General features: G+C 53.2%; 7 protein-coding genes across 7 annotated transcripts; 4 read left to right on the forward strand and 3 right to left on the reverse strand.

Annotated features, from left to right (window-relative positions):
• Positions 1-1,215: 1,215 nt before the first annotated feature.
• Positions 1,216-2,253, reverse strand: CI109_106308 (uncharacterized protein; the record flags this gene model as incomplete). Its single annotated transcript, XM_065967818.1, has 2 exons — positions 1,216-1,728; positions 1,774-2,253. 2 exons carry the CDS (start codon positions 2,251-2,253, stop codon positions 1,216-1,218), a joined length of 993 nt encoding a protein of 330 aa, XP_065823890.1.
• A 258-nt stretch (positions 2,254-2,511) lies between these two features.
• On the reverse strand, positions 2,512-2,907 carry CI109_106309 (uncharacterized protein; the record flags this gene model as incomplete). The annotated part of the gene is made up of 1 exon (XM_065967819.1): positions 2,512-2,907. One exon carries the CDS (start codon positions 2,905-2,907, stop codon positions 2,512-2,514), a length of 396 nt encoding a protein of 131 aa, XP_065823891.1.
• Positions 2,908-3,334: 427 nt separating this feature from the next.
• On the forward strand, positions 3,335-4,450 carry CI109_106310 (uncharacterized protein; the record flags this gene model as incomplete). Its single annotated transcript, XM_065967820.1, has 3 exons — positions 3,335-3,434; positions 3,577-3,905; positions 3,962-4,450. 3 exons carry the CDS (start codon positions 3,335-3,337, stop codon positions 4,448-4,450), a joined length of 918 nt encoding a protein of 305 aa, XP_065823892.1.
• A 240-nt stretch (positions 4,451-4,690) lies between these two features.
• Positions 4,691-6,497, reverse strand: CI109_106311 (uncharacterized protein; the record flags this gene model as incomplete). Its single annotated transcript, XM_032008184.1, has 7 exons — positions 4,691-4,976; positions 5,031-5,134; positions 5,185-5,450; positions 5,508-5,910; positions 5,964-6,062; positions 6,111-6,377; positions 6,420-6,497. 7 exons carry the CDS (start codon positions 6,495-6,497, stop codon positions 4,691-4,693), a joined length of 1,503 nt encoding a protein of 500 aa, XP_031857505.1.
• Positions 6,498-7,313: 816 nt separating this feature from the next.
• On the forward strand, positions 7,314-8,765 carry CI109_106312 (uncharacterized protein; the record flags this gene model as incomplete). The annotated part of the gene is made up of 6 exons (XM_065967821.1): positions 7,314-7,346; positions 7,406-8,214; positions 8,263-8,366; positions 8,422-8,484; positions 8,537-8,564; positions 8,612-8,765. 6 exons carry the CDS (start codon positions 7,314-7,316, stop codon positions 8,763-8,765), a joined length of 1,191 nt encoding a protein of 396 aa, XP_065823893.1.
• A 406-nt stretch (positions 8,766-9,171) lies between these two features.
• CI109_106313 (uncharacterized protein) lies at positions 9,172-11,232 on the forward strand (the record flags this gene model as incomplete). Its single annotated transcript, XM_032008186.1, has 1 exon — positions 9,172-11,232. One exon carries the CDS (start codon positions 9,172-9,174, stop codon positions 11,230-11,232), a length of 2,061 nt encoding a protein of 686 aa, XP_031857507.1.
• Positions 11,233-11,592: 360 nt separating this feature from the next.
• On the forward strand, positions 11,593-13,702 carry CI109_106314 (uncharacterized protein; the record flags this gene model as incomplete). The annotated part of the gene is made up of 5 exons (XM_032008187.2): positions 11,593-11,634; positions 11,759-12,046; positions 12,148-13,050; positions 13,114-13,495; positions 13,572-13,702. 5 exons carry the CDS (start codon positions 11,593-11,595, stop codon positions 13,700-13,702), a joined length of 1,746 nt encoding a protein of 581 aa, XP_031857508.2.
• Between the last annotated feature and the right edge of the window lie 19 nt (positions 13,703-13,721).

A 13,721-nucleotide genomic window follows, 5' to 3' on the forward strand; every position in this document is an offset into this window, starting at 1 on the left:
CCCCTAACCCCCTAACCCCCTAACCCCCTAACCCCTAACCCCTAACCCCCTAACCCCTAACCCCTAACCCCCTAACCCCCTAACCCCTAACCCCCTAACCCCTAACCCCCTAACCCCCTAACCCCCTAACCCCCTAACCCCCTAACCCCTAACCCCCTAACCCCTAACCCCCTAACCCACATAACGTATATCACAAGGCCGTGGGAAAGCTGGGACGGCCGCCAAGGTGGTCAAAACTTGGTCGTCGTCACGCTCTCGCCCATATAAACGCCCCTCTTGAGGCGTTCTTGGCCTTCCGTAGCGTTCCAGTGCTTTCCCAGTGAGTCAGAAGTGTGCTCGATGCATAGAGCCGGTCCATGTGAGTCGAGCAATCACCAACTCAAACCTGGTGGAACGCTGCATCTGCAGCAAAACCGCAATGAACCTTTGTTACACCATAGCAACAGCACAAAATGCCGCAAAGGATACATTTGCTCTTCCGTAGCTTTCCGGTGCTTTCCCAGCGGACCACAAGTGTACTCGTTAGATACGTCTTGAGCAACTGAATCCCGTGATACCCTTCCTGACCTCGGCGGAAAGCTGCATCGACTACTTCACCGCTCTAAAGTTCTATCACGCAGTGAAAACGACAAGGCTTACCGCAAATACCTGTTTGCCCTTCCCCAGCGGTCCGGCGCTTTCCCAGCGCGTCCCCAGGATGTTCATCGAATAAACCTCGTCATGTTGAGCAGGCAAGTCTGTATCTTGACCTCACGCTAAAGCCAGGACGGTCGATACGGCTGATCAAGGTCGCTTCTCTCTTTACGGCTCAATGGAACAAATCTGCGGCTTTCTCAGCCGTCCGAAAGATTCGTTGCCGTTTGTGAGTATCCCCGTTAGATAGAGCTCGCCAAGCTGAATGCGGTGATAGTCATCCTGACTTCGTTTACTTGCCCAACCGCCCACTGTTCTGATTCGAATATCTCATTTGCGACGGAACGAGCCCATACAAACCTGTTGGCAATTCGCAGCGGTACGAACGGCATCCCATGCTTCACGAGTGAGCTCACTCGATAGAGCCCGTCTTGCATCCCGTCTTGCTCAACCCAATGGAGCCCTTCCTGGCCGTCGCGGAAACTCTTCAACGACATAATGCACCCTGACGACGCGACCGGTCGATAACTGCATGTCCATATAATTCGGTACACCACCCATCTAAATTCGTCTAATGTGGATCTAGATACGACTCTCGACCAAAGCCTGCTCGTACTGCTCCTCTGCCTTCTTCGCGTTGTTCAACTGCTCGACTGATTCTTGCTTTGCTTGGGCCTTTTCCTTTCTTCGCTGCGCGGCGAGACGTACGGTGGAGAGAACGCCGGGGGAGTCGATGAACATCTGGTCGATCTCCTCGACTGACAGGTCGGTGGTCTCGGGGTAGAAGAAGTAGACCGAGGGGATGATGGACAACGCGACGGATCCCCACACGAGGTAGAACTTCCAGCCGAGCGAGGTAAAGCCGATCGGTGTGGTCAAGGCGACGACGAACGCGGAGAGCCAGTGAACAGCGGTGGAGACACCTGAAGCGGGGGCTCGGTACCTCGTGGTGATGACCTCTTGGGAGTATAAAAAGTTGACACCGAGGAAACCGATGGGGTAGAATGCGACGAAGATGAACGCGAAAGCGATGGCGACGTAGGCTGGAACGAGGTTGTCCTCGGTCACTTGGGACCCGCAAATGGCGAGCGCAAACTGTCGTCAGCGATGCTAATACACGGTTTAACTCACCATACACACGCTCATACCCGACGCTGCGGTCATGAGAAGCTTCCTTCGACCAAACTTCTCGATGGTGAAGAAGGGGATGGCGCAGCAGATGAACTTGAAGGTCAGGTCGGTCGCACCGAGGACCTTGGACAGACTCGGGGATAGACCGATGGTGGAGAAGAGTTGCGAAGAGTAGTAGGTGATGAGGGCGGAACCGGACATCTGGGAGAAGAGCTGGGTGGCACAGGCGAGAAGCAATCGGTACACCATCTTCTCCTCGCCGTACTTGAAGAGACTGCCGAGGGATGCCTTTTCCGCAGACATGTCGTTCATCGAGGTGATCGAAGCGAGGACGAATTCGGTGTGCTCGCTGTTGACATCGACGTCGTCGACCAGCGCGATGACCTGTCTCGCCTCGTCGTATCGGCCTTGGAGCGCGAGCCATCGAGGGGATTCGGGGAAGGAGAATGTGAAGATCATGACGACGATCGCAAGAATACCGGTGGTCATGCTAAATGTCAGCTAGACTCGGACACGCGCAAACTCACCTAGGGAGTCTCCAGTTCCATGACACCGTCGTGTGCGCCTTTGAGAAGCCGAAAGTGAGCCAGGAGGACAATGCTATACCCGCGGCGATGCAGATACCGTCGATGATGACGTGGTGACCTCGTTTGTGGACTTTGCTCGTCTCTGATTGCCAAACGGGAACCGTCGAGGACATCATACCGAGACCCGCGCCGAGAACGACTACAGCACGTCAGCGGGAGGTCAAATCGTGGGTGACTTACGTCTCGCGACGATCAATTGAGGCAGCTCAAACGCCGAACACTGCAAGACTGTCCCCACCAAGGTGACGATAGCGCCCAGCATCACAGTCCTCCTCCTTCCGAGTCTGTTCCCGAGGTACATTGTCGAGAGACATCCCATCGCGGCGCCCAGGTTCAACGAGGAAACGGTGGTGCCTTGGATCAACGAGTTGTGGCTCTTGACCGCGCCCTTGGTAGTCGTCGTGTCGATTCGAGGGAACGACGTGTAGAACGTCTTGTAGCCGGTGACACCGCCTCCGAACGACAGGGAGAAACCCATGGCGAGGAAGACGGGCACGACGACGCAAAAGTTCATGAGCTCTTGGAGAGCTTCGCCTCGTTTGCCTAGTAAGGTCATTGTGGGTAGGGGTGGATAGATTCGATGTAGAAAGGTGGATGAACGAATCAAAGCAGACTGAAATCAGCATGATATTTTTCGTTATGGGGCCATACCCCTCCTCCGGAGCCCTTTTTGCTCAGTCAGCTTTTCGCATTGATTGACCAACCAAAATCCTTCCCACTACTTTCTCGTCTCGTTATAGCTCGCCAAGAGACATCTTGCCCTGATAACAACCGCCCTGATACCGCCGGTTCGGTTGATTCCCACATGGGTTTTTGCCGAGAACAATTTGCGGCCGTATCGATCCCGTTTTGTCCGAAAGTGGAGGGGTGGAGGGCGTCGGCGTTTGATTGCGTCAGCGACAGATGAGTTACCACGTATAAGTGCATCATTTCGCAACTTGCTCCCCGCTCGGTCAAACATCAAACTCGCTATACTTTATACAATGCAGCAGTGGAGATTGACTGGACGGGGCGACTACGATAAGCTCAAGCAGGAGAAGGCAGATGTGCCTAGCGTAGGGGAGAATGACATCCTGGTTCGAGGTGAGTCACTGCGTCACAAGCATCGCTAACATCGGCAGTCAAAGCACTCTCGCTCAACTACAGAGATATCTCGATCGTGAGGGTGAGTTCACCAGGTATGAGCGATGCTGACGTCAGGGAACATACCCCTTCCCGCTCAAAGATGAAATGGTGCCGGTGTCCGACGCTGCGGGTGTCGTCGAGGAGGTCGGATCAAGGGTCACCCGGTTCAAGAAAGGAGACAAGGTGTTGCCCACTTTCCACCAAGCTCATCAACCGGGAAAGCCCTCGCTAGGTGGACCGATCGACGGTGTGGCGAGGGAATTCCTCGTCGTGAGCGAGCTCGACGCGGCGTTGATGCCTAACGATTACGACTTTGTTCAAGGCGCGACACTGCCTTGTGCTGCGTTGACCGCATGGGATTCGTTGTTCGGCTTGGAAGGGAGGATATTGAAACCCGGAGACTGGGTGTTGACTCAGGGCACCGGAGGAGTGTCTCTCTTCGCGCTTCAGGTGAGTCATTGACCCTCGACATCGCTGATATCTAGTTCGCCAAAGCCGCAGGAGCGACTGTCGTCTCCACCACATCCTCCTCTGCGAAAGCAGACATCCTCAAGGGCCTTGGCGCGGACCACGTGATCAACTACAAAGACGACGCCGACTGGGGCAAGACAGCGAAAGCGTTGACTCCCGGTGGGTCTGGCTTCCAGCATGTCATCGAGATCGGCGGTCCTGGAACGTTGCAGCACTCCCTCAACGCGATCGGCTTCCAAGGCGTTATCTCGATCATCGGCTTCGTCGCCGAGGGCAAGGAGCAGATGCCAACGCTGCTCGACTGCTTGGCTTATAAATGTATCGCTCGGGGGATCTTTGTCGGGTCCCGAGAGCAATGCGAAGACATGGTCAAGGCGATCAACAGCAACGGTATCAAGCCTGTCGTCGACGATACTGTCTTCGAATTCGAAAAGCTTCCCGAGGCGTACCAATACATGGAGGCGCAAAAGCACATTGGCAAGGTGTGCGTGAGGGTGGCATAGGTGTAGGCAGGGTATTTGTAAGAGGTAGATCTCCATCATGTATCAATGGCAACGAAGCTACTTTTGTTCGGTTCTGAGCCGTCCAGGCAACGTCTCTTTGTCACTGACTCAGTATCGTGTAAAGCGACTCGTTTGGACTCGTTATATTATACGTTCACAGAGCTGCATACACCGGCATTCTGCGTATCAAGACCTTGCTTAAACTAATTACACTTCGTCGTGTTCCTTCTGACACTTCCCCTACGCAATCGCGTGCTTCTTGTCTTCAATGTCGTCAACGCCAGCGGCTCCGTTCCCATACTCAAAGTGATTAGTCGTCGCCTTGGCATCCTCTGCAGCCTGATCGAATGTCTGCGCGTGGTGTCTGCTGAAGAGAAGGTCGACTTCCTCCAGCGAAAGCCCCTTTGTCTCAGGATAGAAGAAGTAAATGGGCGGAAGGAAGGAGGCGTTGATGATGGCGAAGATGATATAGAACTTGTAGCCGAGTGCGGTGAGAGCTGGAGGGGTCATTTGCACGATGGCGTAACTATAAAGGGGGGTATCAGCTGAATATTCTCGACATAGCAAAGTCGAAACTCACTTTGTGATCCAGTTGCAAGCAGTCGAGATGGCTGATCCTTTTGCTCGCAGCTTCAACGGCAGAATCTCGGAGGGATAGACCCAAACGACGGCTTGGAATCCAGTCTGACATGTCGAGGTCAGCCGACACACCCGACACGCTTGACGCAACTCACGGTGAAAAGACCCATGAAAAGGAAAAGGAAGGCGGTCGCAACACCACCGGCGACCTTGCTCTTGGCCGTCTGGACTTTCCAAACGGAAACGGTCTCCACGACGAAACAAAGCGACATGAGAGCGATGCAAGAGAGGAGAAGCTTTCTCCTTCCCAGACTGTCGATGAGGAACCAAGGGATGAAGGAGGCGACGAAAAACCAAGTAAATAGACCGCCAGCAAGCAGAGCTGGTGAGGACGATACCAGCGCGAGGAAGTTTCCGGCGTCTACAGGTGGAACTCAATCAGCCTAGAGTCCTACGCATTCACATACCGCCCACTCACAGTAGATCAACGCGTTAATACCTCCTATCTGCTGGAAGAACTGAATCGAACAAGCAATGAGAAGCCTCTTTCTCGACTTGATATCGTCGTCTCGTCCAGTGACCAATTCCTTCCATGACCCCGATCCGATGGAAGCTTCAAGCATAACGGCGTCTTGGATCTCTTTGTGCTGCATCAAGACATCGGTATCGGTGACAGGCTTGCCATGGAGACGAGCAATGACTTGAAGCGACTCGTCGGGACGGTTATGCGAAGCCAACCATCGAGGTGATTCGGGAACGATGAGCACGAGGACGAGTATAGGCACCTGGAAGATCGCTTGAAGCGCCACCGGAATTCGCCATGCCTTTGCTCCAGAACTGAAGGAGAAACCGTAGCCGACCCAATAGGCGACCATGATACCCTGCGCATAGGGGGTCAGCCAGAGTCGACAACTTGACCGGTGTCTAATCTCACCAAATTAAGCAGAGACAGCTGGAAGCAGACAAAGCGCCCTCGGGCGGCTTTCGGGGACACCTCGGATTGAAGCACTGGCATCGTGGAGTTGAGGAAGCCCTGTAGTCGTGTAAGCAATCTAGAGAGAATTACGTGGTCAAGACTTACCATGCCCAGACCAGACACGACCCTCGCCGCAATCATGGGACCACTACTCGATACGGCTGCTTGGAAAGCAGTACCGGCTAGCATAAGAACAACACCGACCATGATACTCTTTCGTCGACCAAGTCCCTCGCCCACAGCAGCGCATACGAGCGCTCCTGCGCAACAGCCGATTTCATATATGGCGACGATTGTTCCTAGTAAGGAATCGGACGGATGTTTGAACGTCGTCTGGAATGGTTTCTCGTTGATGATACCTCCCATCACACCCTATACCACAGTCAGCAGATGCCAAGGCGTAGACCTACTCACGTTGTCATATCCGATGAGCATGAAGCCCATGGCTGTGAGCAGGGTCACTGTGTAGAGGAGAGCGTTGCCTTGTAGCATATTGAGCGGCGTCTTGTCTCGATCCTTGATGTCGCTTGTTGTAGAGGGATGTTATCGACCTTGTAGAGACCGATAAGAAACATGGGACCGCTTTAAGAGCCCCTTATATGCTGCCCCGTAGACGACTGGGGCGATCGTCCGGAGCACCATGGGCGAAGAGTGTCGGACCGATGCATTTAGTGCAAACATTAGCTCTCCATCGATATCGGGCAATGACCCGGTTATCAACTTTTGCAGATGAAATGGAAAACAGCTACCGATTGTTGAACGATTACGAAAGTTGCGGCATTGTCTGCACGTCGTACTACTTCAAGGGACGAAGGATCTGCAGTGAACAACGTGATAGGAACATCTGCCAGATTCAATTATCTTTGCGTGATCCTCGTGTCTCCTACGGGAAGCTTCGAGACTGCGCTCGTGATTAAGATCCGCATCCAAATGCCGGGAACAACGTTGACGGCTATGGTCGGTTCGCAGCTTATATCTCTGGCATCCCAATACTCAATCAAGTCATCAAGCGGCTGTCCCTTTTGTTTACGACGGTTATCGGCTGTAGCACGGCCAACATGAACTACTTTGTCAGACGTGCACATCAGGCATTATCACTCCCGCAGCTTGACTTCTCAGACGTCAGGTGTTCTTGTTGAATGTCGCTTGGGCTATCCGGTCCGACCACCGATAGTCTCTGCGGCTATTCCTCGATAGAGATGTGGGACTGAGATGATGGTCAAAGGCGATAGGAAGGACCAAGTTCGACGAACAGATTGTGCATTCTTGCCCAACACTGAAGCCACTGCATAGCAAGCAGAGACCGCCATGATTGCCACACACCCCTGCGACAATGTCCAGGTGAGGTAGACGCGTCTAGGAGCTGCGAGGTGCACTGACGACCTACAATCTGCTCATAGTCACTCTTTCCCGCTCAACACTCTGTGCTCCCAGGCTTCAAGCGTTCCCCTTTCCACGATTCGATCTTGCAAATCGTCTCCGAAACCGGCGAGTCACTGATTTCCTCCTCGTCGACAAAGCCATTCGTGTCATCACACCCATCCTTCTTCCACTTGCTTGGACCATCTGCAAGTGTTCGAGTCCTGGCGTCAAGACCAGGCACTTGTTTCGCACACGAAGCAGGTGTATACACAGATGGGTCGGTGTGGTTCACCTCTAATCTGATACGAGACGGTGGGGATGTGAGGGTGGATGTCTCGACGGTGGATTTGAAAACCGGTCGAGTAGAGGTCAAAGACGTTGGTGTAGTGACAGGCAACGGAGCTTGTCCTTACGGCGACAGAATACTCTTTTGCGATCAAGGGTCGAAGAGTAGTCCATCATCGCTCACGTTGGTGGATCCCTTGAACGGCGAGTCCGAAGTGATACTCAACAACTTTCTCGGACGACCATTCAACTCGCTCAACGATGTCATCGTGCTTCCACCTCGGGGGCAGCCGCAGTGTTTTGGGAGGGAAGTCCCAGAAGAGAGCACCGTATGGTTTACCGATCCGCCATATGGCCACGAACAGGGATTCAAGCCAGACTTACAGCTTCCGCCGTCCGTGTACGTCTTTCACCCCTCATCGGGCGAGATCAGAGTGGTGGCCGATAATTTTCACCATCCGAATGGCATCGCATTCAGCCCGAATGGGGAACGATGTTACATCACGGATACCAGTCATATTCGCGGCTGTGGCAGGCTGAATCCCGGGCTGGAAAGTACAATGTGAGTTATCTGTGAATCAATCTGAGCGCCGTTGACATCAAACCGTAGATATGAATTTGACGTGTCGTGGCCGGACGGCGGGTTCGACGATGGCCTTCCCAGTCTGACAAACAGGAGAGTTTTCGCCTTTGCCGATTGCGGTGTGCCGGACGGTAGTGAGTCAATGAATGGGTGAATAATCCGCTTCTTGGTCTATGCTCATTATAGCAGTCAAATGCGATACTCTGGGAAACGTGTACTCCGGATGTGGAGACGGTGTTCATGTTTGGAGTGAGTCTACGTCCTTGCAAATCTCAGACTCTATCGAGCTAACCAAGATCAGATCGTCATGGGAGACTTCTAGGCAGGATGTGAGTGCATGTGAATTATACGCGCGACAAGAGCTGACCGGCAGCAGTATCCTCGGTTTGGCGGACGACAATGTCGGAGCTGGATGTGCCAACTTCTGTTTCGTGCCAGGAGGAAGATTAGTATGCTTTTCGGAAGACCGAATCTATCTGGTGGAAGGCTTAAATGTGTCTGGCGCGTTGCTGAATCCAAAAACAAGTTGATGCATAAGTTTGAGCAAGTCTTTGCCTGTGAGCTCTGGCAGACCAGTTTAGTGCGAGGTCGTCGCGGTCGAAGGTCCTTGGCCTACACACGATTGTACCTGCATCCTATCCTCGATCGTACTCCCATCCACCACACACGCTCTCTCTGTGTAGACATAACCGACACAAGTGAACGTTGATCCCCACCGCTAGAGGTATGGTGTATACGTAACAATCTATCTGCCTCGGATGACGACGGGATGAGTATGGTGACTCGCCGCGTCTCTGCCACCTACGTCATGATCGTCGCGATATTTGGTTCATTTTGTGATTCAACATTCAAACATTCCTTCTTCGTCTTCTCCTCAGCATATTATTCCTGTAAAGACCATCCCACCCCAACTCCCCTCGGACGACAACCCTCGTCATGTCCGCCAACCCACTCGAACTCCCTCGTGAAGGCTTGATCGACCCCGTTCCTCACCCTCAGCCCATCTCCAAGCTCATACCCATCCTTTTCAGCTCTTTCGTCGCCCTTGCAGTCGCTACATGGCACTGGCCCGTCCGCTGGTTGATCTCTGGAACTCCCATATTGACTTTCTGCCTCCTGCTCGGGGCGTCAAAAGGTTCTCGAATCTTGTCCATCGTGCCGCTATGGACTCTCTTGACAACCCTCAACCTCGCCTACGCAGTCGCTGCGACATCCTGGCTACTCTACATCCTCTTCGCCATCTTCGTCTACCCCACGACCCTCCTCACATGCCTGTTTCAATTCGACACGGTAGGTAGAATGGCCCGACGCTCTCTCCGTAAATTCATTCGACAACTCCAGTACGTCAACGATACCATCGCTCTCTTCGATATCCCCGCACTCGAGATAGATGTCGATGTGGATGGACTTATGGTCGTTCGCGGTCTGACATTCTCGCTGTCAACCTTGACCGTTGTCGCACACGGCGTAGAAGTTGGAATCAAACTGGCAGACGATCTGGAACTGGCCATCTCGACCGAAACAGTCAAGGTGTCGCTTTTCAGGGGAGTCGAGATCAGTGATTGTTTCGCAAATGTCAAAGGAGGCCTTCACGAGATGACATTCGGCGAATTGGAAGATACCGACAAGGACGAGGACGGAGACGCAGTCATGGTGGAAGACACTCCGCTTCTGCAGGCCGCCGCTGCGGGGGGTGACAAAACATTAAGGCCCAGACTCATCAAGATGAAGAGCAAGATCACGAACGGGGCTCAGATGAAGAATGCGAGCGCCCAGGCAGGGTTCAAATCGATCAAGACGTTATCACCCGAAGACCGACAAGCAAAGGAGCAATACGAGGAGATGCTCAAGTGGATCGACGACACGAATACGATCCAACAATGTCGCAAAGAAGCCATGAAGGAATTAGATGAGGACGAAGAAGGACTCAAGGGGATCCGCGCAGCCATCTGCTCCAAGATGCAAACCACCCCTTCTGTACCGCATCCACCGAAAAGCTCCATCAAAGTGACTACCCTTCAAAACCTCTCCTCCCCTCGCAAACGACAATTCATGCATCGACTGCCCATGTTGCTCCGACTGATCCTCAACCCCATCAGCTACCTGCATCCCGTCACCATCTCTTCCATCACTGCCGGTGGATCAGGTCAGTGGATATCGTATCTTCTCCATCACCACCTATTCAAGGACTACGGACAGGACAACAAGCAGTTGAGAAAGCTCGAAAAGCGGATCTTGGCGTGGCTCGCCGATGCCAACTTTGTCTTCCAGCTTTCGGATATCAAAGGAGTCGCATCGGTCCCGTTCCTATCCGCATTCGACATCAACGCTCTACTCAGATTCGGCGATGTCATCGCATACAGAGCAGCGGCTCAACCTCAATCTGAAGACGGAACGACCACCACGGCCGGAGAATCATCACCGCTGGAAGAGGTCATCCGCCTTGGTGGAGCCGATGCCAGTTTCACGATCCCTTCGTTTTTGCTTCCTCACCACGAACATCTGCTGCCGCCAAAGCCGACAGGACGAGACAAGGAGAAGCTGGCTGAAGAGGTGATCGACGCCGATGGGAAACCGAAAGAAGTCCAGGCTGAAAGGAAGTTGGAACAGGCGGAGGAGGACGAAGCGAATGTCAAGATTAGTGCCCACGTCCAACTCCCAGCTTGTTTCTCACAGGAGCTCCTCAACTTCATCGCTGCTCTGGTCAAAGCCACCAAAGTGGTCGAGCTGGAAAAGGAGCCCGGCGCTCTGGACGCGAAGATATCGGGGATCAAGGAGTTTGGTCACGCATTGTCCAAGGGGATGAAGGATAGTATGAAGAAGACGGTGGTGGATGGGATCGTGAACGACAAGTGGATCGCAAAGATGGTCGGCAAAGTGACAAGGAAACTGGAAGAGGCGCAAGGAGATATCGGGTACAGCGGTGATATACCGGTGAAGTTGGAGATATACCGCTTGCCAGAGGGACATCCAGAGCTGAACAAGATTCTGGCTTGAGGGGTGATGATGTGCAATTGGGTGACATGTACGGAGGAGACGGACTTACTCGACTCGGTGATAGTTGAAATCAACAGGCTGTATCATATAAGCATGCATAACTTATTATTGGATAGCGAGATCACCAAAAAGAGCCAGATCGCGATCTTCCCTGACTATGACGTCGTACTGGTGAGTCATAATTGTTCATTTCCTTTCACACGCTGCTTCACAAGCTTCTTTTTTCTCTTCTCTCGGACTGTGTCTTGCGCTCCACACCTCGACTCTTCACGTTGTGTTTGCGGATCGTGCGCGTTGAGTGTCAACATGACTCGTTCCTGGTGCAGAGCTGTGTAGTAGCTCATGGCGCCTTATCACGACATGCGTGACGTACTAGCTTCGTTCTTGCACCTTTTGTTATCAGTCAGTGCGGAGTAGCGCTAATTGCTTGACGATCATTCGCCCAGGGGGAAAGGGATATCGCCCTTCTAAATGACCACGCATTATGGTATCCTATCTTCTATCTTCTCCACTGTTTCACTAACAGCAGATACATAAGCCTCTGACATATCTGGAGGAAACTTCACTGATGAGCGACAGTCGACCAACAACCGTAGCAGGGGACGGTGCTCACGGTCCGAATGACACTGATACCCATACTCTGGTGGGGACGGTCAACGGCAGTCCGCGCCGCGACAACAATACAATCGGGTTGAAGGAGAAGGACAACGGCAAAGATGATGGGAAGGTAGTCGTCGAGGGAACGGATGAGGATGCTGCCATCGATGGAGTTGATCCTGTTTATGCGGCTAAAGCGAGGGTGTTGAACCGAGCGGTATGTGTCTTCACGAGCTTATGCCCATTCTCGACATATACTTCTTGCTTCTTCAAACCACTCGCAAGCAGGTGCTGACATCTTGCGTCATGTGACTGTAGATACAAGACATCGGGATGGGGAAATACCAATGGCAGCTCTTCTTTGTCATCGGTTTCGGCTGGGCTCAAGACAACCTATGGCCAATTGTCACATCGCTAATCCTCACGCCGATCTCGAACGAATTCAATCCCGGCCGACCACCTCTCCTCACGCTTTCCCAAAACATCGGTCTACTCGCCGGAGCTGTATTCTGGGGTTTCGGTTGCGACATATTCGGTCGAAAATGGGGCTTCAACTTGACCCTCGGTGTGACTTCGATCTTCGGCATGATTGCTGCATCATCGCCCAACTTTGCTGCCATCGGTGTCTTCGCCGCTTTGTGGAGCTTTGGAGTAGGGGGGAATCTACCTGTCGATTCGGCAATCTTCCTCGAATTCTTACCGCGATCACACCAGTACCTCTTAACGATTTTGTCGATATTCTGGGCATTCGCGCAGCTGATCGCTACGCTGGTCGCATGGCCACTACTGGGTAATCTCACCTGTCAACAAGACGAGGTCTGTACACGAAGCAAGAACATGGGTTGGAGATACTTTGTCATCACCATGGGAGGCTTAGCTCTCATCATGTTCTTCATTCGATTCGTCTGTTTCTCGATCTACGAGTCGCCAAAGTACTACATGGGCAAAGGGAGAGACGAGGATGCGGTCAGGATCGTCCACGAAGTCGCCAGGAGGAATGGGAAGACGTCGGAACTGACAATCGAGGACCTGAGGCGTTGTGAGGGATTGGGTGGAGAGGCTGCGGCACAGCATACCGACGCGACAGCTGCGATCAAGAGGAAGCTGGAGAAACTCAGCCTCAAACATGTGCGAGCGCTTTATGCAACCAAGAAGCTGGCGTGGAGTACTTCGTTGATCATCGCTGTTTGGGCGTTCATTGGTCTTGCCTTCCCTCTTTACGTGAGTGCTCAGATCAGATAACACTACAGCTCTGGCGGCTAACCGATATCCCTTCCTGCGCAGAACGCCTTCATCCCATACACCCTCGCCTTACGAGGTGCCGAGTTTGGCGACAGTTCCACCTACATCACATACCGCAACTCGTGCATCATTGCCGTCCTAGGTGTACCGGGTGCAGTACTAGGCGGTTTCCTTGTCGAAGTCAAACACATCGGTCGTAAAGGCACGCTCTCAATGGCCACGATCCTCACTGGCGTCTTCATCTACGGCAGCACGACAGCGAAGAGCAGCAACGTTCTCCTCGCGTGGAACTGTCTCTACTCGTTCTTTTCAAACGTCATGTACGCGGTGTTGTACGCCTTTACGCCGGAGATATTCCCCACGAAGGATAGGGGGACTGGAAATGCTCTGACCGCCACCGCCAACAGAGTCTTCGGTATCATGGGTGAGTCCGAGCCGTCCTTGCCACAACTCTACCGCTCAGGTAACTGACGAGATGCCTCGGATGCCTCGGTCCACAGCCCCGATCATCGCCATGTTCGCCAACTTGGCCACTGCCGCGCCGGTTTACACGAGCGGTGCCTTGTTCTTGGTCGCTGGGGGTGTCACCTTGCTCATCCCCTACGAGTCGAGAGGGAAAGCGGCGCTCTAATGGTTTGCGTTCCTGTATG

Source organism: Kwoniella shandongensis, chromosome 12 (genome assembly GCF_008629635.2).
Source record: "Kwoniella shandongensis chromosome 12, complete sequence".
NCBI lineage: Eukaryota > Fungi > Basidiomycota > Tremellomycetes > Tremellales > Cryptococcaceae > Kwoniella > Kwoniella shandongensis.